Consider the following 26,505-nt stretch of genomic DNA (forward strand, 5'->3'; position numbering starts at 1 on the left):
ATTAATTTTAGTCTAATAAACAGACTTTCTTCCTGCCAGAGACTTCAGTATGAACCTGGAGTGTTACATTCATTCATTGTCTGTAACCGCTTATCCATTTCAAGGTCGCGATGGGTCCAGAGCCAACATGGAATCACTTGGCGCAAGGCATGAACACACCCTGGAGGGGGCACCAGTCCTTCACAGGGCAACACACACACACACTTATGGACACTTTGAGTCACCAATCCACCTACAAACATGTTTTTGGACCACTGGAGGAAACCCACACGGTGACACTACCTGCTGCACCACCGTGCCACCCCTGAAGTAATACAGAATTGGCTTAACAATGAAGAAATTAATGGAATTTCATTCAGGACAAAACCCATGTCAAATAGTTTCCATAAATTATGCAAAGAAAAAGTCAGAAATAATCAGTCAGCTCTCAAGCATGTTTGACGAGTCTCTCGCTGGCTTCCCATAGTTTCTTGGCCACTCCAGCATCTTTGGCAAAAGCCTGTAGCTTGGCTGGTCTGCAGTCACTGAAGTAACCACCACTGTCAGTGACGACATCGTCTGCAACAGCACAGTGGATAACTGTCTGAGCCCCGACCTCGCAAGACACAAAGAACATAAACATGATGACCTTCATCAGCAGCTGGAAGAGGAATGAGAAGTGGCAGGTCCAGTTACTCTGAACATAACCTGGAGACAGTAGGAAAGAGAATAGGAAACGGTATTATGTTGGATACTGAACTAAGAAGCCTTTAAATGGGCTTTATTAAAAACAAAGTCCTATGTGGTAAAATAGGTGTGACTCCCATAGAGTCAATTCTTCACAAGTCTGGGAGGCTGGATCAACTCTCTGCCAGTGAATCTGAGGTTAATTTCATTTCCTAATGTCCAGACATTAGCCAGACTTTGTACTTGGGGCTAGCAAGATAATGTCCCAGTAAAGTCTGGGACAGATGTGTACATTTGCATTCACACATACAGCATACAATTACTTTGATTAAAGTAATTTATTTAATCAAAATTTCTGGGTTACTATGCAAGGGAGAAAGGGGTGTTGGAGTCCCAATTTGAAAAAGACAGAACTTGGCATAATTTACCCATTTGTATCTATGACCTATACCTATCTATAAAATATGGGAAGATTTACAATTTACAAATTTAATACACTATAAATTGTATTAACTGAGCTATATTTCAGACACACATTGAAGTTGTATTCTACTGGTACGGTGTGTTTTCAACAGATACTGTATAACATTAATTAACTGATTTTTAGGACTCAAATGGTCGTCTCCCCAAGGCACTGAAAACTACAGACCAAATATTGATGATAACATAGTAGCCTTTTTTTGCAGGTATGTAGAATTAATCAGATTAATGCAAAATTAAACTCTGGATTCAAACGACAGTATAAATCTACATAACTATGGCTTTGTAGAAACTGCAGGAGAAATCAGCTTTTTTTGGTGGATCTGATTCTAGACAGTGTGACCACATTTCAAGATTCAAGTAAGCAAAGCTGCATTGTACAATCAGATGAAGAAAAAAATTATATATATATATATATGAGAAAAAAACTGAAGCCATTTTGACTGAAGAAAGCCTCACCAGGATGTACTGCATAAGCTGTTACTCCTTTCCCCTCCATCATCCGTGCCAGCTCCTGAGTAAAGTAGATGTTGGCGAGTTTGCTTCGGCAGTATGTGAAAAATGGGAAGAGGTTGTAGTTGAGGTCCTGAAAATCCAGTTTCTGGTACTTGTAGTTAGAGCAAGTGAGAGTAATCACTCGGCTGGGGGAGCTCTCTTTCAGTCGTGGCAGCAGCAGGTTGGTCAGGAGAAAATGCCCCAAGTGGTTCACACCAAAACACATAGAGAAATTATCATCTGTCCAGTCCAGGACACTGGGCATACCTGGACAGTTTAGAAAGTGAGACAGAGATGTAGCAAATATTAGTGTGTGATTAAAATATTTAGTGTGAATAACTGCAAATGAGAATCTAAATGTTAATATTACGTGAGCACCTTCAAGTCTGCTCTCTCCTCTGCTTTCTCAAATCATTTACTGAATGTAAGCACAATGTTTATAAGGACAAAACCAGCTATGACCCCTGATAGTTTCTAAAGTTACAGCTGAAACCTTTGTGAGATGTCCACTTCACTCACCTGCATTATTAATAAGAATATCCAGCCTCTTCTCTTTCTCTAGGAAAGTTTTGCTGAATTCTCGTATAGACCTCATGTTGGCCAGATCCACCTCCATATGCAAGACATTCATACTGTGGCTCCTGGCCTTAATTTCCCTTACAGCCTTCCTTGCTTTGTCTTCGTTTCTACATGCAATGATGACTCGAGCGCCTCGCAAAGCCAAAGCCACAGCTGTCTCCTTACCTATGCCAGAGTTCCCACCTAAAAGCCACAAAAGACGGGATCAACACAGATTATGCCTATATATCTGAGACATGCTTCATCTGCTTCTGTAAAGCTAGGCTACATTAATATTAGTTCAGAGGAGCTTATAAAGGATAACTGTAATTACTGCAAGCATAGTCTAAATTAAACCAGGGATGGTGTACCCACACCCAGTCTCCTCTCTCTGAAGTTATAAGGAGTGTTTCAGACTTTACAGATATATATGCTGGTGTTTTTAGAAACCTTAGCCAAATTTAAATTAACAAGCTTAATGTGGAGACATTCAAAAACATACCAGACTCAACTGCAGCTATTAAGCACTAGTTATAACGGTTACTCACCCGTTATAAGAACCGTTTTCCCATCCAGTCGTTTCACATCCATACAGTACTTTCTCCTTTTTATCCATTTTAGGAGTAAGAAAAAGGAAAGGGCGGCGAATATTGTATATAAAAGATACATGTTGAGCTAAGGGTTAGCTAGTGATAGCTAAGTTAGACTGGAACGATGTTTAGCTCAGAACCAACATTAAATAAATGCTTTATTTGCTTGCGGAAAATTACCAAACATGGGAATTTACTGGGTTTTCATAGTATCAGCAACCCATACAGCATTAACCATGGACTGAGTCCTTTAGCCTGCATGCTATCTGTACATTTTCGCTTCTGAATAACGACGGCATCCAGGACGGTAGGGGCGCTGACTCACAGCTGCACAGTAACGGTGAGCACTGGAGAGCAGAGTCAACAAGGTGTGGAGGGTCTTCTGTGGAAAGTAAAAAGTAGAAGGAAAGCATATTACATTTTTGGTCCGCAATGATTATTTCAAGCTCAACCGAGTGTCAGATTGAAGCGCTTCTTGCTTCAGTGATTTCAGAGGACAGTGAAGCTCCACACGTCAAAAACTCTCTCTGTGTTTTCTTGCAGAAGCTAAGAGACAGTATGAGGTTCGTAGAACAACTCGAACTTCAGTCAGGACTATAACAGTCATTTCTTATCTTCGGTGTGTATTAATGTACCTGTGTTTACCGACAGGAGTCCAGTGAGGAGAAGTAAAGAGCGTTGTCTGGAGGAAGCCTGTCAAATACTGAAGAATTTCCCATCGCCGTTAATGCTGTCTTTACAGCAACATCATCGTCTGAGCCTAGTTCAGCTCCTTCTGGCACTGCAGATGGACACAGCCTCCACAGCCTCAGCCTGCAGGAAAATAGACAAGGCAAGTTCTCTCTACTCTCTTATAGGTCCCTGCTTTGTCAGAACATGGTACAGGTGCATCTCAATAAATTAGAATATCATCAAAAAAGTGAAACATTTTATATAGATTCATTACAGAGTCATCTATTTCAAGCGTTTATTTCTTTTAATATTGATGATAATGAAGATTATGATGATGATAATAATAATTATAATAATAATAATAATTTATTCTTATATAATGCTTTTCTAAAACCCAAAGACACTTACATTCATTTTGGCTTACAGCCAATGAAAACCCAAAAGTCATTATATCAGAAAATTAGAATATTAGCTATGTAAGAACAATTAAAAAATATTTTTAATACAGAAATATTGGCCTGGGCGGCACGGTGGTGCAGCAGGTAGTGTCGCAGTCACACAGCTCCAGGGACCTGGAGGTTGTGGGTTCGATTCCCGCTCCGGGTGACTGTCTGTGAGGAGTTGATGTGTTCTCCCTGTGTCCGCGTAGGTTTCCTCCGGGTGCTCCGGTTTCCTCCCACACTCCAAAAACACACATTGGTAGGTGGATTGGCGACTCCAAAGTGTCCGTAGGTGTAAGTGAATGTGTGTGAGTGTGTGTGTTGCCCTGTGAAGGACTGGCACCCCCTCCAGGGTGTGTTCCTGCCTTGCGCCCAATGATTCCAGGTAGGCTCTGGACCCACCGTGACCCTGAAATAGATAAGCGGTTACAGATAATGGATGGATGGAAATATTGGCCTACTGAAAAGTATGTACAGTATATGCACTCAATACATTGTTGGGACTCCTTTTGCATGAATTACTGTATCACAGTGGCATGAGGAAATCAGACTGTGGCACCGCTGAGGTGTTATGGAAGACCAGGTTGCTTTAAGAGCGGCCTTCAGCTCATCTGCATTGTTGGGTCTGGTGTCTCTCATCTTCCTCTTCACAATACCTTATAGATTCTCTATGGGGTGTAGGTCGGCCAAGTTTGCTGGCCAATCAAGCGCAGTGATATTGTGCTATTAAACCAGGTACTTTTGGCAGTGTGGACAGGTGCCAAATCCTGCTCAAGTGCTCAAAAATTTCCTGGTAGACGATCGTGCTGACTTTGGGCTTAATATAACACAGCGGACCAACACCAACAAGTGGCATGGCTCCCCAAACCATCACTAATTGTGGAAACTTTACACTAGACCTCAAGCAGCTTGGATTGTGTGCCTCTCCACTCTTCCTCCAGACTCTGGGACCTGGATTTCCAAATGAAATGTAATATTTACTTTAATCTGAAAACAAGACGTTGGACCACTGAGCAACAGTCCAGTCCTTTTTCTCCTTGGCCCAGGTAAGATGCTTCTAGCCTTGTCTAAGTGTCATGAGTGGCTTGACACAAGGAATGTGACAGTAGTAGCCCATGTCCTGGATAGATCTGTGTGTGGTGTCTCTTGAAGCACTGACTCCAACAGCAGTCCACTCCTTGTGAATCTCCCCACAATTTTTTGAATGGCCTTTTCTTGACAATTCTTTTAAGGCTGCGGTTATCCCTGTTGCTTTTGCACTTTTTTCTACCACACTTTTTCCTTCCACTCAACTTTCCATTAATATCTCGCAGGAGGGTGTCAATGACTGCCTTCTGGACATCTGTTAAGTCAGCAGTCTTCCCCATGATTGTGTAGCCTACTGAACCAGACTATGGGACCATTTTAAAAGGGAAACCTTAGGAAACCTTGGCAGGTGTTTTGTGTTGATATATGTGTGAGATAATGATTTTGGGGGTTTTATATATATATATATATATATATATATATATATATATATATATATATATATGATTACTTCACTTTATGATTTATGATATTCTAATATATAACTTTTTGATGATATTCTAATTTATTTAAATTGGAAGGTAAAGTTTTTTTTTTTCCCGAAAACAACTTACTTTATAGTAACAAATACAATAACTTATCTATTTAATTATTTATTTATTGTTTAAACTTTTGAATGTTACTTAGAATGATACATACACACGTTGGTTTCCTGATTTCATGCTGCACAATCACATTTATTTTATGTTGCATTTATTTGTGCTAGTATCACAATGTTTATATATATATATATATATATATATAATTTAAAACATTAGTAATTTTGAACATATAAACACTTGGTGCCCAATTAAAGGGCATATCATTTAGCACATTACTGTATAATGCAGTTTTTAGATGCAGAAGCCCACCTTACAAGAATATTCTGTTGGACAAATGTGGTATTTTGACTTTTATTGTTAGAATCAATACAAAAATACTTCAAGACACAGACCATGCCTACAGCTATCTTTATAGATTTTTTTTATTTTTCTCTAAATTCCCAAACGTTTTTAGGGTTTCATTGATATTGGACCCAGATCTCTGTAAAGCTGCTTTGTGACAAATTTCTGTTGTGAAAAGCACTATATAAATAAAATTAGATTGATATTAATAATATATCTGTAGGAATTTTGGGATCATTTAATCCATGTGTAGTTCTGCTGTATATTATGTAGTAAGTGGGAAGCCATTTGAGATTCAGATCCCGTCCACACTAAATCAGATATTAGGGCTGTGCCATAGTGTATCGGTTGCAATAATATTGTCATAATTTTTTAAAGCGATTTAAAAAAAAAAAAAAACGTTCTTTGCATGAGTCATTTAGCCACAGTGAAGTGTGGTGGAAAGTGGCTCTGAGGTGGAGGAATTTGCTCCAAAAAAGTGGAGTGGCTTGTGGAGGTGGTTTGATTTTAAAATTTCAGATGTACAATAAACTATGGTATTATGTTAGAAATGAAAGAAGCCTTTAATATTGTTAATATATATTAAATATATGTAATTTAATATATTTAATATTAATATAATATTATTTATTATAAATTTATTTTGTTGCTGTAGTCTGTTTTTGAAATAAATACAAGTAATTTTCAGTGTTTTGCCGTATCACCAAATATATTGTTATCGCCAAAATAACCTGAAATAATGTGATATTATTTTAGGGCCATATCGCTCACCCTGACCAGATATTTTAAAAAATGAAGGTTTTTGTCTACGTTTTGTCCACACAGAAATGGAATTTTATGTAACTGAAAACAGACGTGGATGTTTTTGAATATGCTTTTGATAGTGTTCTCATGTGGACAAGGGAAACTGAGATTTTCAGAAACGTTTATGTCACACATTGTGTCTTTCTCTGTCTGAAATTCAGATAGTTCCTCATTTCCATAGTGAATTATATAATTCATATAACTACAATGCATGCGTGCAGATACCTGTAGATTTCAGATTCCCACGTATGAAAAATGTGTTAATCAGTAAAATGCTTGATCATTGCACAACTGTAAAATGAAAATTTAAATCTGCATTTAACCCATCCATGGCAGTGAACATACACAACCAGAGCAGCAAGTAGCCATCCTCAGTGTCCATGGAGCATTTGGGGCGATCATGCTTTGTGGTGTATAGATGTCTATCTTGAAGAGTTACTATGGGCCACTAATAGACTTTCATGATAATGCAACCGTTTTATTTATTTATTTTTAACATTTTATCTAAACTGTCAGTTTGTGTTTTTTATGAACTCAAGACTATTAACTAATAAATAGGTGTGGTGAACTACTGGACTTAAGGAAGAGGGCAGTAACATTAGACAGGCGGGATAATTATGGGTTTTACAATTTGTTTGTCATTAGCTTATACTGTAACACAGTGTATTACCATTTATTTTACCTTTTGTATAAGGTCATTGTTTTATAGCTGTAGTCTTCTTGTCCCCTGCAATATACTGTTGTTCTGTTCTCCATTCATTAGCTAAAGGTCAAGTTAGATTGAAGATGAATTGTGTGATTTAGAAACCAGTTGGTGTTTTGGACTAGACACTGATCTAGACCATGTACATTTAGTTTGGTTTGGATAACGTTGACTTGTTTCCCTTCCTTAGATGCTGCTGCACTTAGCTCAGTTTTATCAATCTATTGTTTCTGAAGAGGTCCAAAAATCCCTTTCTATACTGTACCAGGAGCAGGTAAGGACAAATGTGTTCAATGATCTAAGATTTTGTGTTGTATGGAACATACGATATATTAATAGTGTTAACTCTTCTTTTCCAGGTGTTGTCATTTAAGGACCTTCAGATAAGTAAGTGTTACTTATTTTAATTCATTGGTAAATACATATTTTTTTTGAAGGATTTTTTGTTTGTTTAGTTTTTTCCAGCATTTCTGAATTTAAAACTTTCTAAGGCTCCTTTTACATAACATTGACATGTATATGCCATAAACGTTGTAACTGATGTTATATGCAGTCATGATTTATCCTGATGGATTTTGTCCAGTAATATAACAGTCATTTTGCTATTGCTGTTAGGCTTGTTGTCATTGCAGTTTTAATCACAAATTAATATTTGCTAACTATAGCTAACAATAACTCAACAGCCTATAACATTTACTAAAACTTGTTTGTTGTATGGCTATGTCAATATTATTTTGCAAGATGTGTGTTCCCTTGTATCTCCTTTAACAGTCTGTATGTTCCTGGAGGACAGCACACTTGGACAAGAGGCTTTAAGACAAGCTTGTCCATCTCTGTTGGATAAAGTTGCAGAGTTATTCCCTTTTATTTTGAAAGAGGAAGCACTGAGAAATGGATCTTTCTGTTATCAGGCAGTCAAGGTCAGACATTGAACCTTGTTGAATATGTTTGTTTAATTAATTTAAAGCGACATTTTTTGTATTGATAAATGGTTTGAATGGTCATGCCTTGTTTTTCAGGTGTGTCTGCAGGTGTTCCAGCTGTTAACTGAGCGAATCAAACCCCTGGTGTTTGGTGATCAGCAAGGCGAGCCATCCATGACAAAGATTCTGGAATTTCTGATGAATATCATCTTAGGAGAGGTTAGTGTTCTCTGCGAGAACTGCATACCTTGCATTCTTAGAACTTGAGAAATGCGTGCTATATTTTAGACGCAAAACTTTAAAACATAATTACAATGATCCAACTGTAGTTTCACTGTTGGAAATAAAGATAGTAGTTAGTAGACTGACACCCTGTATATGTCTCACAGCACTAACCCATGTTATCAGCAGTGCTAGCCATTTCCATTGTTTTGAATTCACAAAGTGAAAATACTGTAATAATACCACTGCTTCACACATGGAAAACTGAAGGTCTTTTTCTGCATCCAGGGAGAAACAGCACTTCTATTTTGTTGAGTAAATATCTGCACTTGGGGATTTGGTTTTTTGGACCTAATTTATTCCAAGCACATTCCACTATAAAGATAATTTATAAATAAAAGTCACATGAAATTCAAACTTGCCTTTTAAGGCAAATGATTTATTATTTAAACAATTTAACAAAATATTATTATTCTGAATCTGGATTAATAAATGGTAATATAATTGTAGTAATAAAAAAGAACCTGTTACTTTTATCACTATGAGTGCAATAACACTAATAACTATTGTTTATTTATTAGTCATTATCTCCTTTTAAGCAATTGTGATTGCTCATTAGAAGTTTTGTAATTTGTTTTGTGATTGTAGTTTATATGATTGATCTTTTTATGAGATTGTCCTCAAGTAGTTGCTACCAAAATATTTACCAATAGTCTAATGAAGGTGCTGTATAAATATGATTTCAGAAAATCTAGAAATGTCTGTAGACACTTCTTTCTTTGATTAAAAAAACAACAACATAGAAGTATTTTAGATTTTGGTCTAAATTTGTTTTCGAGTATCACCATAGCAGTTAATTTCTGTTGTGTGATTATATTGAATTAAACTCTATTATTTGTCTCAGACTTCCAACAGAGACACTCGTTTGCTGGCAGGGACTGCAGTTGCCATGCTGATCTCCACAGCAACAGACAGTGAGATCGGAGGCTCATCTGCCTGGAGTCTGCTGCAGGTTTCCAGCAGGGGTGAGCTACAACAGATCGCACACACAGAAGCACTGTGAAAGAGAGCCATCTGGCCTTCCGTTTATCATATACTATACATATGAACATAGCATTGACTGTACATCATTCACTTAAACACATTTAGAAAACAAAATATGTATGCTTTTATGTGTATAATTATTATTGAACAGTAAAGTAAATTCTGCCTATAGAATAAAAATGTTGTAATATTAGTATATACTGTGTAGTTTAAAAATGATCCATTCATATGAAATCATGTAAAGATATTAAATAACATTTACTTATACTGCTTCTGAGTGTTTGTTTGTTGTTGTTGTTTTGTTTGTGTGTGTCCAGAGCAGTGGCGTTTGACAGTAGGTGGCCTGCAGATAGATTGTTGTCCCAGAGATCTGGATGGATTAGAAAAACTGGCTGTAGCCAGAGGACTCCTGACCTGCTGCAAGAAGGACATCCTCATCAGTCGCCATACAAACAATGGGGTACAAACCAGCATTCTGTATTTGTAAAGAGAAAACTGATCAAATCTCTCTTTATAAAAAAAGGTATATCGAACAAAGTGCTACATCAAAAAAATAAATAAATAAATAAGAGGCAACTGACAGTTTAGAAAAAATTGCAACACCGATGGACTTGTAAAGTAATTGCTTGTTTGATTGCTTATTTGTGCAAAGACCTGCTCAATCCAATCTTTGCTGTTTCAGATTATACACTGATCATTGTTTTTGCAGGAAAAATTAACAGCCAATGGAAAATAATTATTCTTATGGTGAATCAAAAATGGAAAAATGTGCATTTATGAAGTAGAGCTCTCTAAAATAATATCTACATTTTAATATAGAACTTCAGTGTCGTCTTCATGCTGTCAGAAACTTTTAATTCTGCCTTTTCTTTCTGTGTTGGAGGATATTTGCTTTGACAGCTATCACCTTCTCATATTGTTCTCTCTGTTTTATTTTTTTCCAGACATGTCTCCTCCTGGATGGATTATTTCCTCTCATTTCAACTTTGCACAAGAAGAAACTGAATTACCAATACCATGTGTTTCAAGGTACTGAACTGTGTACTTTACTGTGTTTGCCTGGTACTGCACTGTGCAACCTTTATTTACCTTTGGTTTCCTGTGTGTTTTTGTAAAAAAACAGGTCTGTTAAATGTATGTCTTTTTGATTACAGTGTTTATCATGTGGCTGAAAAGCTTGAAAGAGTGTCTCCTGGAGATTTCAGAGATGATTGATGCTCCTTTACTGGGACAAGGCTCAAGTCTGCGACACACACTCGCGCAAATCATTTGGAATAATGCAGAGAGTCCGGTAAGACACAGGGACATCAATGTTTTTGTGAGATTTGCTGATGCATACAGATAAATTCATCAAAGTATGTGTTTATACTGCCACTGATGAAGCCCTACACATCACTGACACCATGGTAATTATTTACTTATGATAGTAATAAATATTATTAGTTTTCTCCATGTGTATATATACAGGTAGAAGGCATTTCTGATTCAGTGCGCTCTGCCTTCTCGCTGTTTCTGGAAATCTATGATCTGGACTGCCAACATTCTGGGGACTCTGAAAAATCGCTTTATGTGGAATTACTGCAAAGAATCGCTGAGTTGCCATGGGAGTCCAAGGCTAAATACTCACCTCTCAGTGCCCTTCTGCCATATGTAGGAACAGATAAGGTGAGTTTTACGTACAACCATGGTTTTCATCTTTTGTTTTTAATCAGTCCCCTGGTGTAACTGGTCTGAGCATTTCAAATGTTCAGTGCTCCAACATATCTGATCAGCTCATTTCTGACATCTTCTTGAGCTTTATTATGTGAGTTGAGGCAGACTATACCTGAAATTGTGCAGGAGAGTCCCCTAGAAAATTCCCATTATAATAGTGGTTCCTATACTGTTTACGCTGCTGTAGCTAATTGGAAATAGAAAAGAAATACCCCTGACCTCGGTGTATCAGCCATAGCATTGAGTATTCTAGAAAGTTTATAAAATAAATATTGGCACTATGGCACTAACCTGGCATTATTTCTTTCAGGTTCTGGAACAGTATCCTGCTCTTCCTTGTCATATACTTAAATGCCTCTCCACCAATTATCTTGCACCTTGTGCCTCTGAAATCTATAAGTCCTTCCTTCAAGAACAGAGACAGGAACTTAGCATCGCGCAGTCAAAGGATGGCCCACCTACTGAGCTGTATTTGGCACAACAGTGGGCTCAACTTTGGCAGCCAATGGTTCTGACAGCTCTGACCTCTGATGTGACTTTACTACACAATAATGGGTCCAGCTACCTCCTGCCCTCCACTCTCCGCTGCTTCCCTGGAGCTTTTGACACACTGCTGTGTGCTCTGGACCCCACTGCCTCAGGACACCTCCAAGCCTGGGTCTGCATCATGAGTGCCCAGCGGAGCTCGAGTGGCCATTCACCTTGGGCTTCAAAAAGCCCTGTTGCCATGGATACACTACGGTTAGCCCTGTCCTCTCTGGATGACAATGTCCGACTGGCAGCATTCAACTTTCTCTGCTGTAGCCCAAAAACTAAAGAGGCTCCTACACAGATGGAGTACTCCACCATGAAGGGCTTCCTGCCTCTGAATCTCAACAGTGAGTCATCTCCATTCCGCCAGCATCTCCAGGCAGGGGTCAAGAAGTTCCTGGTGCGTATTCGAGACAGCTGCATGGCAAGCCTTAAGTGTCAAAGAAAAAGTGTGCTGAGTGAGGAAGAAGAGAGGGAGCTTGAATATGGAGTAGGTAAGGGCCTGCTGTATTTACCTTGGCTTTCTATTTTTGCAGAAGAAGTCCAGGATGTTCAAACTTCTTAAAATGATGGCTGGTCACCAATTAAATTGTAAAGTTTTTGATATATATTTACTTATTTATTTTTACACTGAAGCTTTGAGGGCTCTGTAGTTAGCAGGTAATACAAGCTTAAGCCACAGGTTAGCATCACACAAATGTCATGACACCTATATACTACCATTTACAAATAATACAAAGTATGTTCATTCAGTTATTCATTGTCTGAAACCGCTTATCCAATTCAGGGTCACGGGTGAGCCTACCCAGTATCACTGGGCACAAGACAGGAACACACCCTGGAGGGGGCGCCAATCATTCGCAGGGTGACACACACTCAGACATTCACTTACACCTACGGACCTATGGAAGATCTGAGTCGCCAATCCACCTACCAGCATGTGTTTTTGGACTGTGGGAGGAAGCTGGAGCACCCGGAGGAACCCTACACAGACACGGGGAGAACAAACCAAACTCCTCACAGACTGTCACCGGGAGTGGGACTTGAACCCACAACCTCCAGGTCCCTGGAGCTGTCTGACTGTGACACTACCGCCCCAAAAGTATGTTACATAGGTGAAAATAGCTTAACCTAAAATCTGAATGTTTATTTAATTTTAGCTAGTGTAGTCACACAGCTCCAGGGACCTGGAGGTTTTGGGTTCAATTCCCACTCTGGGTGACTGTAAGGAGTTAGGTGTGTTCTCTCTGTTTCTGCATGGGTTTTCTCTGGGAGCTCCGGATTCCTCCCATGTTCCAAAAACACACATTGGTAGATGGATTGGCCACTCACAAGTGTCCAAAGGTGTGTATGTGCGTATGAGCCTCAGAGAGTGTTCCTGCCTTGTGCCCAGTGATTCCAGGTAGGATAAGCGATTGTAGAAAATAAATGAATGATGAATAATAACTTTTGACCATATGATCAGCAGTTTATTTGTTAGTTTTCATTCCAGTTAGCATTTAAAAGACTGTGGAAATCAAATGTGAAATAATTTGCGGTTGGATATGACGGTGTAAGCTGATGTATAGTATCCTTCCTCAGACTTTGTAGAGTGGCTGGCATATTTACCATTGACCTACTTGGTTCCTGGTAATAGCTTCCAGAGGAAGAAGACAGCTTTGCTGCTATTAAATGCTGTCCTTGAAACCTACTCAGATTGCTGGAGTCCAGACAGGAAAAAGGGTCAGCCACCAGGTAAAGTTTTTCTTTATCAGCTCCTTATTAAATTGGTTAATTGTTCAGTTAATTTTGGTATGCCTTAGCAGCTATATTTATTTAATTCAGCTACATTACAATTCTGCTCTTGTCATTGTTCCCCTCTTTATATGGTGATCCTTGATCTGTCAAAAACACATTCCTTTTCTTTTTCAGCTAACATGTCTGCTTTGATAAACTGGGCAAGAGATAGGGGAAAGTGGGATTTCTTCTCCAGGTCAAGACAGTTGGTCCTGATTAGCAATTTGGAAGATTCAACGAATGAGGTGCAAGTATAATAAAAGAAATTCAAATTAGTACAGTATGAACTAAAAATGTGAAATTGTAGGGTTTATCATTTTTTTTAGAGACAGAGATAAATAAGTAGTTAATATTCCTTTGTCATCCAGCAAAACGTATTTCTCTCTTTATTGTAGATCCGCGAGCAGGTGGCTGATTTGCTGGTGAGGTTTTTTCCATGCTCTCTCCAGGGTGATGTGGTCAGTGTGCTCTTGAGTCGAGCACAGAGTCTGCTCCAAAGTCCACGTGTACAGGAGGCCCAGATGGGTGCTCTGATTGTCAAACTGCTACTACAGAAGTGAGTTTTTGTTTTTGTTTTTTTTTTTCTGCCCAATTTTATTTTTGTATTAATTTATAGCCAGTTCCATTCACTAGTTACACTCTCCCTTAATCATATGATTATAGTATAATGGTTAGCACATGCTTCTTCTAAGACATTGAGAAGTCAGCCATTGCATCGTTCTGATCTGTCATATTGTTTGTCGTGGTGTGTTATGATTGAAATAAAACCCACTTTTGTATTTTTCTTGTTGATCCACGTAAATAATATTTTTATTTCCAATTGTATTAATGATAGACTACTTAATTTTTCGGAAAACACTACTGTTTAAGGTGCTCATAAAGCTTCTTGTGGGTTTTAGGTGTGCATCTCTGAACGGTCTGGTAGCAGAATGTGGGAAGCAACATGAGGTGCAGTCAGCCAAACTCATTGGACACCTGCTGAAAAGCTTGGAACAACACTACGTTACTGCCAAAGAGGACATGCTTCTTGCTGCACGTTCCTCACCTCTACATGGTAACACAACTATTTTGTTTGTTTGTCTGTGTGTGTACTTTCCAAACATGTTCTGTTACAGATAATATTTCATTGTAGTTTATTATTAATGTCACATGGAAAATTCAGTGATATTTTATGTGTAATTGCATATTGGTAGGTGTTGTTAGTGCTCTGCAGAGATGTCTGCTGGAAGTGCCTGGAGCTATAACTGAAGGATTGGACCACAGTGTTACTGTACATATACTATCTCTGCTAGAGAAGATCACTCTACTCTTACTGGGTGTGCTCTATGGAGACCACCACACTGATGACAAAGGTACATTCTGGCTGAGAGAGGTTTCAGTCTGTTGAGGAAATATTTGATAAAGTTTGGTTGCCTCCTGTAATGAAAGTTTACATTTTTCTCGATTCCAGAAGTACCACCCTCATTTTGTGATATGGGAAATGCCATTAGCTCTCTGATTGGCCAGGGAGCTTCAGAAGGCGTGCAACTTGATGAAGATGGGGAGGAGAATGTGCTGCTGTCTGAAGAGCACAGTCTGATTCTGACTTGCTGCTGGGTCACTCTGAAGGTAGATGTTTGGAAATGAAAGAAGTTCTGCTAAAGATTTAATAAGCTGAAACATTTCAATTAGAAGACATGTTATGATCAGTTTAAATGGATTAAGTTGCCATGTTGAATCCAGATATTCTTTAATAACTTTACAGGAATGATATGCAGACTTTAAAATGCTTAGGAGCATAGTAAAATATCAGATTATATCATTGGAGCATCTGATATTTAAATTATATTGTGGCGGTGCTGTGTGTGGGAGGGGCCAGGGAGATGATGGGGAGCTCCCAGCATGCTCTGCAGTCACCCTTTTTTTAGTTTGTGGTTTTTCTTTTGTTTTTTTTTTTAGGAAAAAAAAAGGGGGGGGGGGTTGTTTTATGCGTTGTGTGGCTTGGTATGTGGTGGAGTTTGTGTTGGTCAGCGTAACTCAACCTGGTAATGAAATAGAGGGCTTTGAGTTTCCTCTGGTTCCGGCACATTTCAAGCCAAATTGCTGTTGTCCACTTGCTCCCTTTTCACTTATATGTTGTCACTGTTGTGACATAAATCTGCAAAATAGAAACATTACAATGGAATAGATGAATCCTCATACATTTGAAAAGGAATCCATTCCAAGGCATTTTAGAAGATGTCTATTGCTCTATTCGTGAAATTTGAATGCAGCTTAAACTGACATTTATTTCAAATAATATAAGAAAAGAAAAACATCAAAAACAAAGTTTTACAAGCATTTTTCCCAACAATGACAATATGTTTTTTTTCCATTTACAGGAAATAGGGATTTTTCTGGGTTTGCTGGTGGAGAGAATTCTGTCCTGTAAGGAAACACACTTGCTTACTGTAGAAGAATTACAAAGGGCTTCAAAATTGTTTAAGGACATTATTCTCAAATGTAGACATTGGGTAAGTGTGATCAGGTTTGACTTAATTTTGATATCTAGCCTGAGATCTTGAGATCTAATTGTAAAACTGTTATGGCTTACATATCATATATCTTTCTGTAGGCAACTCTACACAACAGTTTAGCTATTATAACCCTGTTACTCTTTTTGTGTCCTGCAGGGGGCAGTGGAAGGCTGTTGTATAGGATTCATTAAGTTCTGCTCTGCCCTCCTCACCAGCTATGATCCACAGCTCCGAGCCATTCCTGGAAATATGCTACAGCAGGTAATTTACCAAATACAGCTGTGGCTTACATATGCTTAGTATGAGGATGGCATGTCCCATGTGATTGTTCCACATTCTTACGATTTAAAATACATTCATGATGTTGAAGACATTGAAATTACTTTTTATTAATGGTTGCGGAATTTGTTTGTTCCTCAAAAAACGGCGTTAGTGCTGATTTTGGTATTTTTCATGCCCTAGTGGTTCTAACACTAAAATATAAAATACTGTGTGGTGAATCCTTCGAAAAATTATTTCTTCATTTTTTCTGTTTTTTGCTTTATTACTTCACCCTGTGTATTCAGGGTCTAAGCGTTCTTCAGGCTCCGCGTGCTACCTCAGTGACAAGGCGAGCAGCAGGGCTGCCCATGCTCATTCTCAGTGTTTTAGCTGCAGAGGAAAATAGCACCTCTCGTCCTCTTCTGGCACACAGTGTAAACACTCTTTTAGAAACAGCAAGGTCCCCTCTGCCTCAGGACTGGGATCAGACTGTGGACCTTCCTCAGGTACAGGCCCTTTCACCATTGAAGTTATTAAACAGGCTATATACAGGCCATATATTCATATATAGAGGCATGAGCCTGGCTTACTATATTTTTCTTGCTCTCTCTCTTTCTCTTTCTACTACCCCCCTCTCTCTCTCTCCCTCTCTCCACTCCCCCCAGGTGTGTGCAGTTCACACTTTGCAGACTCTGGTGAGGGGTTCCAGTTTGGGTTTGAATATTCTTCAGTATGCATCTTCTATCACCATGTTGTCTCTCACACTGCTTAGCTCCCCATGCTGGGCCATGAGAAATGCAGCACTCCAACTCTACAGTATGCAAGACCTTCTTCCTTAATGATGGCAGTAGTATCTGTTTTACAGAAAAATGTGTTCTGTGGGCATACTGTTACAATCATCTATCTGTCTTGAAAACAGTGTATTTTTCTTTTTTTGATGAATCCCACAGGACACTACGGCAAACTTATCTGAATCTTGGTTCTCCTGCAGGGTGTGAATTAATAGAAAAAAAAGCATGTGTTTTTATGTTTGTCTATAGATAATGTTTAAAATGCTTGAAACACAGTTAATATAGGCTTTATATTGAAGGAATTGGCTTTTTGGTTATTTTTCTAGTAAACTTGACCTTTTGTTTGCCAGGTTCTCTCTGTTCTCGTATGTTGGGTCAGCGACCAGCTGGTGAGGAAGTCTCTGCACAGCACTGTATATCTCCAACTGCCTTCTTCAGCCATTACCCTGACCTTCAGCCCTTCCTCCAAGGGGCGCTAGAGAGTGCAGCTGCAGATTTGCACGAGGGTAGACTGAGCCTTCATCCTTCCCTTTACCCTGTCCTCACACTGCTGGCCAAGCTTCAGCCTGGAGCCCAGGAGCAAACACAGTATGAGTAACAGAAACCATGTTTCTATATTTGGGGATGCATTTACTTTTACTAAGTTAGGCATCACCACGTATGTCAATAGTTGTAAATACATTTTTTTTACTTTTTATTATTAGATTATATTATTAAAAGAACTGTATTGAAATAATGTATGACTTTCAGTGGACTTTGACTTTCAGACTGGCACCAGCCTCTTCCTCTGTTGCATTCCATAATGTGGGAAAGGCCTTTAGAGAAATTTAGCAGGAAATTTGAAAACTGAGGTATTATTGATTGAGAATGATTTTCTTATCTTTTTCTTAGCACTCTGTCAGACTTCCTGCCTCTGTTGCTGCAGTTAGCTGCTAGTCCTCTCTATGCAGTTAGAGTGATGTCATCCAGAGCCCTGGTTGCAATGATACCACCCACAGAGTATCTGGCCAGCGTCCTGCGGTTGGTGGGAGGACTGCCGCAGTCAAAGGACAGTCCATGCTGTCACAACCTCATTCATGGCCAGCTCCTGCAGATAAAGGCCATACTGCTCAGGGCACTACAGACTAACAAGTGAGAACAGCATACAGATTTAGGGTTAGTGTGGAAACACAGTGTGGACTGTTAAATCAAAGATGGTAATTTGTAGCATTTGTTTTAGGGCTTTTTGCTTCATTACATTCTGATGTTATTTTGCTTGATAAATGTAAATGTAAACATGATTTTATAAATTGTGCCTCTGCATTAAACCCATCCATGGCAGTGACCACACAAAAAACGATCAAATGGGCCACTTTCTGTTCCCAGTCCCACTTCTTTAAACATAAGGCTGCTTTAACTGCCAAGTAAAGGTGGCGTTGAGCCAAACCTATAAATTCACATTGATTCACTAGATTGTACAGCAATATAAAGTATAAATACAGTAAAGCAGGTCACATTTAGCATCGGATACATGTAACCTTAAGATAACTGTTGGCACCAAGACTATCTGTTAAGTTCTAAATAGTGTCACTGTTAAAACTTTCGCACTCCATGTTTCAGTATCAGTAATTTTAATCAGTTAATTTTTGTCATGTATTTTTGCAAAGAAGAGGTAAGGCATCTCCATTGCAAGACTTGTAAACAAAGGTTTGGGCACCCTGTCTAAATACATGTTTAGCTGATGGTACACATGCTCTACCTTCTACAGTTCTGTACTTATAAATGTATATGTGCTTTTTATTTGCTGTCTTATTGTGAAACATCTTTGGAAAGTATAAAAAATGACATGTACAAAAGATATAATACATGTAGAGGTTGTGTTTACTTTATTGGCTTCAGTGAAACATTATTTTACATGGATGTCCACAGTTTTACATACAACAATAGCAACTATAGGTCTGAATCACTGTTTCTATTTCAGCGTCTGTGTGTCCTCTCTCTCTGATGTGGTGGAGGGTTTGGAGGCTCGGATTTGGCTTGTTTCCCCTCCACGGCGCTGTCCTCTAGTTCAACAGGAGTTTGTGTCGGTGCTGAAGCTGCTGAGAGACAACTGCTCAAAGACTTCCCTTTCTCAGCTGTGCTCTCTGCTGTTGGAGGAGATACACCGAGCTCCACACACACTGGAGGTACCCATTTTAAAAATGTATTTCTTTATATTTAGCTTTCAGACTACTTCTGAGATTATGAATTAAACATTCACGTTACGACACATATGTCTGTGTTCAAAATTCTGGATTCACTTGTCATATAAATAATTGTTATTTTATTTACAGAATCACATTATGATTTGTGCCTCAGCACTTAATGATGTGTCTGATTAACCACTGCCTACATAGGCATCTGTCTAATCAGCATTCCAACTCACATATAGCCTAATAAGAGAGCTTATTGTGACACTCTAGACATCAGAGATTAGTGCTAGGAATTCTGCTCCTACTTTTTTGCTCCAAACACTGGGCTGTGGAGCAGTGGAACTGCGTTCTCTAGAGTGATCTGAAATATTTTGAAATGAGTTGGCGTGCCATTTGTGTAACAGTGCTAATCTCCAACATCAGTACCTCACACCACTAACCGTCACATTGCTGGATTGCCATCAGTTCAGCACAGAACTTTTTCAGTACCTGGTCATCGAATATTAATGAAAACATTGATTCCTAACTTTTGAATGCTTTTGTATTGCTTCTGGCTGTCTAGGAGCTTAAAACCTCTACATATGGAGTGTTTACTCTGTTTTGACGAACATACATTCTTCTACCTTGACATTCTCTGCTTTCTTTTGTATTCAGCTTGGCTCCGTCTCCTTTCACCAAAGTGCAGTGCAATTCCTGTGTGAACAGCCAGAGTGGGCTTGGAAAGTGTGGCAGAATCTGTCCAATGAAAGTACAGTTGTACAACTTTCATTGATTAAGTGGATAAAAGAGGGGCAGAGCTGGAAAAAGACCAGCCTACAGAAGGTACTGGTGAGAACAATGCAGGTAAGCATAAAATATCACCTAATGTAATATCTACCTATACCCCCATACTCAAATAGCGGCCTCCGGGCATCTATTTCTGGCCCGCGAGCTGTTTTGAAAAGTTTTTTTTTTTCTTTAATTATGATTTTTTTTCAATCGCGCTATCCGCTCTTATTTTGAAATCGCGCACCGCGATCTCAAGACGAGGCTAGGGATTGCCTCCATGGCAACAATAAACAGATAGCAGTAAAGCCCTTGGAAACGAGACAGTCACTCTCTGGCTCAGCAGCAGCAACACGTTTACCGACCGGAGCAATAATGACATGCCCGAAATTTGCCCCAAAAAGAACTGGACAGCGAAAACCGCCAGTTCCAGCCAGAATGGACAGAAAGATTTGCGTTCTTTCTACCAACGTCCAGTACTCGCCCTATGTGCTTAATATGTTATATATATATATATATATATATATATATATATATATATATAACATCATAATATTATATATAAATGTTATACGTTATATTGTTATGATACGTTATCATACACGGTCCCAATAAATGGCCCCTTGAGTCACTGAAAAAAAAATTGTGGCCCCTCATTATTTCTATTTGAGTACCCCTGACCTATACTTTGCAAATGAAGGGTGCATTTTGATCCCTAGGTTTTGATTGTATAAAGGTCCTGTGATTGACTGTGGTAAGCTCTGTTGCATGTGGCATTCCAGTTCTGCTCATTATTTAATCCAACACAATGGAAGGAAATGAAGGCTATAAAGATCTACTGTATTACATTACTCAGAGGGGTTTAAATCATGCTAGCAGTCTTTGATACTCTGCTTGTGTTCTTGCCTGATTAGGGTGTTTTAGGGCAGGCATTGTTTTAAGTAATCCTTAACTACAGAACAGGCTTGGTCCTGGCAGACCTTTATGCCCTGCTTCTATTGTGAATGAAATGTTTACGGTGAACTACGGTGAACCAAACACACACACACCTAGCTTGACTAATGGCTTATATATAATAAAACTTATCTGGGTTGTACATCTCTCGCCACAGTCTCTAAAAGGGTTTCAATCCAGTTTGTAGAATTATTTCAATCTGAAATAATGTTGTGAAATGGCTTACTGTGTGGTCGAGCTAAAGTGGTTTGCTACATATAATTATACGATGAATCACAGTGTCCACTATGAGCAATTTACCTTCCTCCACTGTTATAAATTGGACAAACATGCTTGCAGACAGTTGCTCAGAAGTAACTAATAATCCAAACTGCTGTCTGTCATCAGAATGATTTATGTGAACATTAATTCTAGGTCAGATAAAAAAAACTTGCTTAAACGCTTTGACAAATATGAATGCTGTGCGCAGGACAACCTGAAGGAGGCGCTGTTGGATCAGGATGTTGAATACAGACGAGCGTATTTAGCATCACTGGTGGAAGTTCTGAGCCCAGATGTTTTGGCTGTAACCAAGCCTGGGCCTCCTCTCTCTGAGGCAGAGGAAGCAGGACTGCAGCACTGTGTGGAGATATTACTGGACGATCTGCAGGACAATAGAGGAGGTCCAGAGCTTCTCTCACAGGCTCTGTGTGCTGTCAGTCTGCTTCTTTCTCAAAGGTGACTTGTAGGCTAGAGGTTACAATGTGTTATTATATTAAGATACACAAAGAGAATATACTTTACACCATGTTGGTGAAAACAGCTATAAAAAAAGACTATGTTTTGTGGAATATAATAATTCATTTTCACGTTAAATTTCTTATTCTGTGATCAATATTCTTACTTACTTAATTTCAGTATTTTCTCATTTTTATGTACAGCATGGTCCAAAATTTCATTTATTTAATTTCCTAAACAAAATATTCCTTTATTTACATATATACAGTTTGTAGCGACATTAGATAGGGCTGTACATAGGGCCTTGAACTTTTCAACCTTTTGCCACATTTCAGGCTTCAAACATAAAGATATATAATTTTTAATTTTTGTCAAGAATCAACCACAAGTGGGACACAATCATGAAGTGGAATGAAATTTATTGGATGTGTCAACCCTTTTTAACAAATAATAAAGTTTAAAGCTCGATTTGGATACAAAAAGATTTCCCAAGCTTTAAACATCCCAAGGAGCACTGTGCAAGCAATCATATTGAAATGGAAGGAGTATCAGACCACTGCAAATCTACCAAGACCCAGCCATCCCTCTAAACTTTCATCTCGAACAAGGAGAAGACTGATCAGAGATGCAGCCAAGAGGCCCATGATCACTCTGGATGAACTGCAGAGATCTACAGCTGAGGTGGGAGAGTCTGTCCATAGGACAACAATCAGGCATACACGGCACCAATCTGGCCTCTATGGAAGAGTGGCAAGAAGAAAGCCATTTCTCAAAGATATCCATAAAAAGTCTCATTTAAAGTTTCCCACAAGCCACCTGGGAGACACACCAAACATGTGGAAGAAGGTGCTCTGGTCAGATGAAATCAAAATTGAACAGTTTGGCCACAATGGAAAACGATATGTTTGGCGTAAAAGCAACACAGCTCATCACCCTGAACACACCATCCCCACTGTCAAACATGGTGGTGGCAGCATCATGGTTTGGGCCTGCTTTTCGTCAGCAGAGACAGGGAAGATGGTCAAAATTGATGGGAAGATGGATGAGGCCAAATACAGGACCATTCTGGAAGAAAACTTGTTAGAGACCTGAGACTGGGACGGAGATCTATCTTCCAACAAGACAATGATCCAAAACATAAAGCCAAATCTACAACGGAATAGTTCACTAATAAACGTATCCAGGTGTGGGAATGGCCAAGTCAAAGTCCAGACATGAATCCAACCGAGAATCTGTGGAAAGAGCTGAAGACTGCTGTTCACAAACGCTCTCCATCCACCCTCACTGAGCTCGGGCTGTTTTGCAAGAAAAAGGTGGCGCTACAAAGTATTAACGCAAGGGGACCGAATAATATTGCACGCCCCATTTTTCAGTTTTTTATTTGTTAATAAAGTTTGACACATCCAATAAATTTCATTCCACGTCACGATTGTGTCTCACTTGTTGATTCTTCATAAAAAATTTATATCTATCTATGTTTGAAGCCTGAAATGTGGCAAAAGGCAAAAAACCAGATATCCTGATATAACATTTTAATAACAACGATGTTTTTACACACATTTTCAGTATTTCAATACAGTATTTACAGCGTCTGTCACTGACTGAAGGTCATTACAAGGCACCGCCGTTAGTTCATTGAAACTAAACTGACTAAATTTTAAAGTCAGTTTAAAAATAATAATTGACATTTTGATGGTAGTGTCATATTTCTTTCAGTTCTTGGCAGTTTTTCTGTGGCTTTTTTATTATTCATATCAGTATCAGAACTATATTGTATTGACTGAAATTAAGAAATATATTGTGATATAAATTTTGGCCATATTGTCTAGCTCTAACATTAAATATGACATCATTCACTTGCATGGGGAAAAATACCAAACTGAAGTTAATATTATGAAATTTCAGAAAAATTAGACTATTAAGGAGTTTGCGGAGTTGTGAAAAAACAAAAATTGGTGATAAATCACCATTCACAATGAGCTATACAGTGCTTAATACTTTTACCTTTGTGAGACTGGAAATCTCTACTCTTGCTGACTTGAAAAAACCCACAGCTCTTTCTTTTTATTTCTTTATCCTTCCACCTTAAAAAGACACTCAGAGAATGTGCAGGCATAAATACGCTGACTCTTCCCTCTTATTTATCAATTATATCATTCACAATAACCATCTAATAATAATACGTAACCTATCTGTGTATGCATTTCAGCATGAACCTGACCCTGCTCCAGCGCTGGTGTGTGTTATTGGAGAAACACAGTCACGCAGAGGCCACTGAGGCACTTCGTCTGGCCTGTGCTCAGGCTCTATCCATGAGTGGAGCTGCAGTGGTGATCAGGAGCCTAAGGAATGTCCCAGCTCTAAAGACCTTAAGCATAAGGTGAGTTTCTATGACAAACACTTCCAAATTAATTCACCTGAAGTTAATTGGTCCTGACACTAGTCATGGGTTCATTCTGCACTGAGGTTGGGAATGACAGGCCAAAAGGGATAGAATACCAAATGTTGACTTACAAAACCAAAAATCTATACAACTGTTCTGCTGGTGATGCTCTTTTGTCTATTCCAACTTGTTTGTTTGTCATGCCAAGGCTAATAAGTCAACATTGTGCACTCTGCAGTTTATACTGTTTTTAGTCTTCTACTTTCCACCAAACTGCTTCAAGCCCATTTAAAATGATCTGTTTGCACTTTGATAACATGGAGATTTTGTGGTCTGCGTGGTATGCTGCGTATGAACCATGTCTGTAGAGATGATCTGTGTGTGTCTGTGTGTTTTTGAATAGGTTGATTAGTATAGGTGTGCATCTGCTTCAGGATGAGTGTCAGCAAGTGAGAACCAAGGCAGCCGTCTTTGCCTCTGTCCTCTGCCAGCCTGAAGGACACGGTTCCTCACAGAGTTGTTTCCTGCTGCAGGTCAACCAATCACTATCTTCACTGCTGGACCTGCTGCTCAAGGAATTTTGGGATAGTGAGGGCACTCTAGAGGCTCTGGTGTGTCACCTTCCAGAGTGTGATCTTAGTATAATACTGCAGGAGGCTAAACACACACAGTGAGTCCCACACCATTCACATTCATGCTCGACCTACTACATTTTGTCTGAGTAGTTCTGTAAATTGCACAAGTATTGTGACGTCTCTCTTTTTTGTGTAAATGGATGGGGCCAGTATAACAGAATATGATCAGAATTTCTTTAATTTTTAAATTTATGTAAACCTATTGTTTACTAATGCTGTGTGCATCTGGATGTACACAGCTGTGTCAGTTTATTCAGTCAGCTGGAGTTGCTTGTGTTCTGTTTACTGTCCAGATGCAGCAGTCTGTATGAGCAGGATGAAGCAAATGTGTTTTTGGAGCCCTCCGTCATCTCAGAGACTGTGCTGCCATATCTGATTTGCCTGGCAAAACGCTACCCAGAATCCTCTTCTCTCGCAGAGGGTCTTGACCAGTGGGCGAGTCAGAATGTAGCTTCTGTCAGGGAGAACCTCGACGTCTGCATGAAGCTTCAGTTAGGTAATTACTGCTCATCATATATCAGTTATTGTGCAGAGCCTAAAGCAAGCATGAGGTGTAACATTCTGCTTCAGTGTTGAACCCCTCAGTCTGATCTGTTTGACAGAATTACAGGTTTTTATTTCCCTTTAGTTTTCCAGTGGCCACAAACATTGCCCAAGTAAAAATTGCCACCAAATCAAAAAGTATATTCAACACTTTGCATACCTCTGTATACAGTTTTGTTACAGTGATGGTGTAAGATCTCATAATGAATGTTTTTATTGTTATTTTATATCATAGATCAGAGAAATCAATGGTTAAAGAGAAGTTTACACATGGTGAGTGTGATTAGATTGAGAATGAGCCTCTTGTGTGTTTGTCTAGGTGACACACTGAATCCTGATTGGCTGAGTGTGCTGATGAAGCCACGTTTCCATGGCAATCTTTGTGGCCTGTTCGCCAGAGCTGCCTTCCTCCTGCAGCTCCTCAGAGTCTCTGACAAACTCTACGCCCTGCTTGACCCCTTGACTTTAGCTCAGGACCTTCTGGCTTTACACACAAAACTGAGCATGACTGGAGTCTTCCTGTCCAACATCTTCATCAACTCAGTGACAGAATGATTGTGATTAAATGATCAGCACGGCAGAGATGATGGCACAGTTTTCACCCTGTGTTTGGTTGTGAAGAAGCCATTCTGAAGTGACCTGATTTATTTCTTATTTATATAATAAGGGTTGCCAGGTTAGCCAAGCCATTCTGCAAGTACAAAATGTTAGTGAATGTAGTAGTGAAGCAGCTGCAGTGTTGCTGTGTCTCCTGCACACAGAGTAAGGACAAACAGACGTCAATGAAGCTGAAGCAGGATAACATTATTGTGAAAGCAGGCCAGTGCACACTTTGTTTGTTTTTTCTTCTTTTTCATTAAACAGCATATTGAATACTAGGTTCTATTCCTGTGTGAGGTCTTTTTCATTTTGAATAAAGTGAAAAGCCCACATATGTAACGTAGCATATCTTTATGCATATGCACTTTAATTATCATCATAATATGATGTTTTAAGAGTGTGTATCTGTTTTTTTATACCTAAGTATAGATTTTAATTTGTTCTAAAGGAATACACCACCTATTTTTTAAATGTTTGTGAAAAATAATGGTTAGGATGTATTTATCATTCAGTGTAGTTTGAAATGCCTATCACAACTAATGTGAATAATTTTAGATTTTTCTAGAACAAAAAATAAATCATATCACAATTTTGAAGAGTCAG

The 26,505-nt window shown here is 38.9% G+C and overlaps 2 protein-coding genes across 2 annotated transcripts; one reads left to right on the forward strand and one right to left on the reverse strand.

Moving 5' to 3' along the window:
- Nucleotides 1-3,597, reverse strand: LOC136676666 (retinol dehydrogenase 11-like). The gene is made up of 5 exons (XM_066653819.1): nt 3,425-3,597; nt 2,748-3,171; nt 2,161-2,403; nt 1,606-1,908; nt 1-687 (listed from the first exon to the last, which is right to left on the reverse strand). The coding sequence occupies exons 2-5, from the start codon at nt 2,866-2,868 to the stop codon at nt 428-430; spliced, it is 927 nt and encodes a 308-aa protein (XP_066509916.1). The 5' UTR covers nt 2,869-3,171; nt 3,425-3,597; the 3' UTR covers nt 1-427.
- LOC136676667 (tRNA (32-2'-O)-methyltransferase regulator THADA-like) lies at nt 3,057-26,505 on the forward strand. Its single transcript, XM_066653820.1, has 31 exons — nt 3,057-3,352; nt 3,441-3,621; nt 7,569-7,652; nt 7,738-7,765; nt 8,150-8,298; nt 8,398-8,520; nt 9,428-9,548; nt 9,885-10,027; nt 10,512-10,596; nt 10,722-10,858; nt 11,035-11,232; nt 11,591-12,305; nt 13,393-13,545; nt 13,723-13,832; nt 13,983-14,143; nt 14,487-14,641; nt 14,781-14,939; nt 15,038-15,195; nt 15,948-16,079; nt 16,239-16,343; nt 16,649-16,849; nt 17,009-17,159; nt 17,485-17,722; nt 18,026-18,265; nt 19,095-19,299; nt 19,960-20,148; nt 21,494-21,741; nt 23,951-24,121; nt 24,528-24,794; nt 25,053-25,255; nt 25,622-26,505. The coding sequence occupies exons 1-31, from the start codon at nt 3,222-3,224 to the stop codon at nt 25,855-25,857; spliced, it is 5,577 nt and encodes a 1,858-aa protein (XP_066509917.1). The 5' UTR covers nt 3,057-3,221; the 3' UTR covers nt 25,858-26,505.

The sequence above is a fragment of the Hoplias malabaricus genome, chromosome X2 (assembly GCF_029633855.1).
Source record: "Hoplias malabaricus isolate fHopMal1 chromosome X2, fHopMal1.hap1, whole genome shotgun sequence".
Taxonomy (NCBI): Eukaryota; Metazoa; Chordata; class Actinopteri; order Characiformes; family Erythrinidae; genus Hoplias; species Hoplias malabaricus.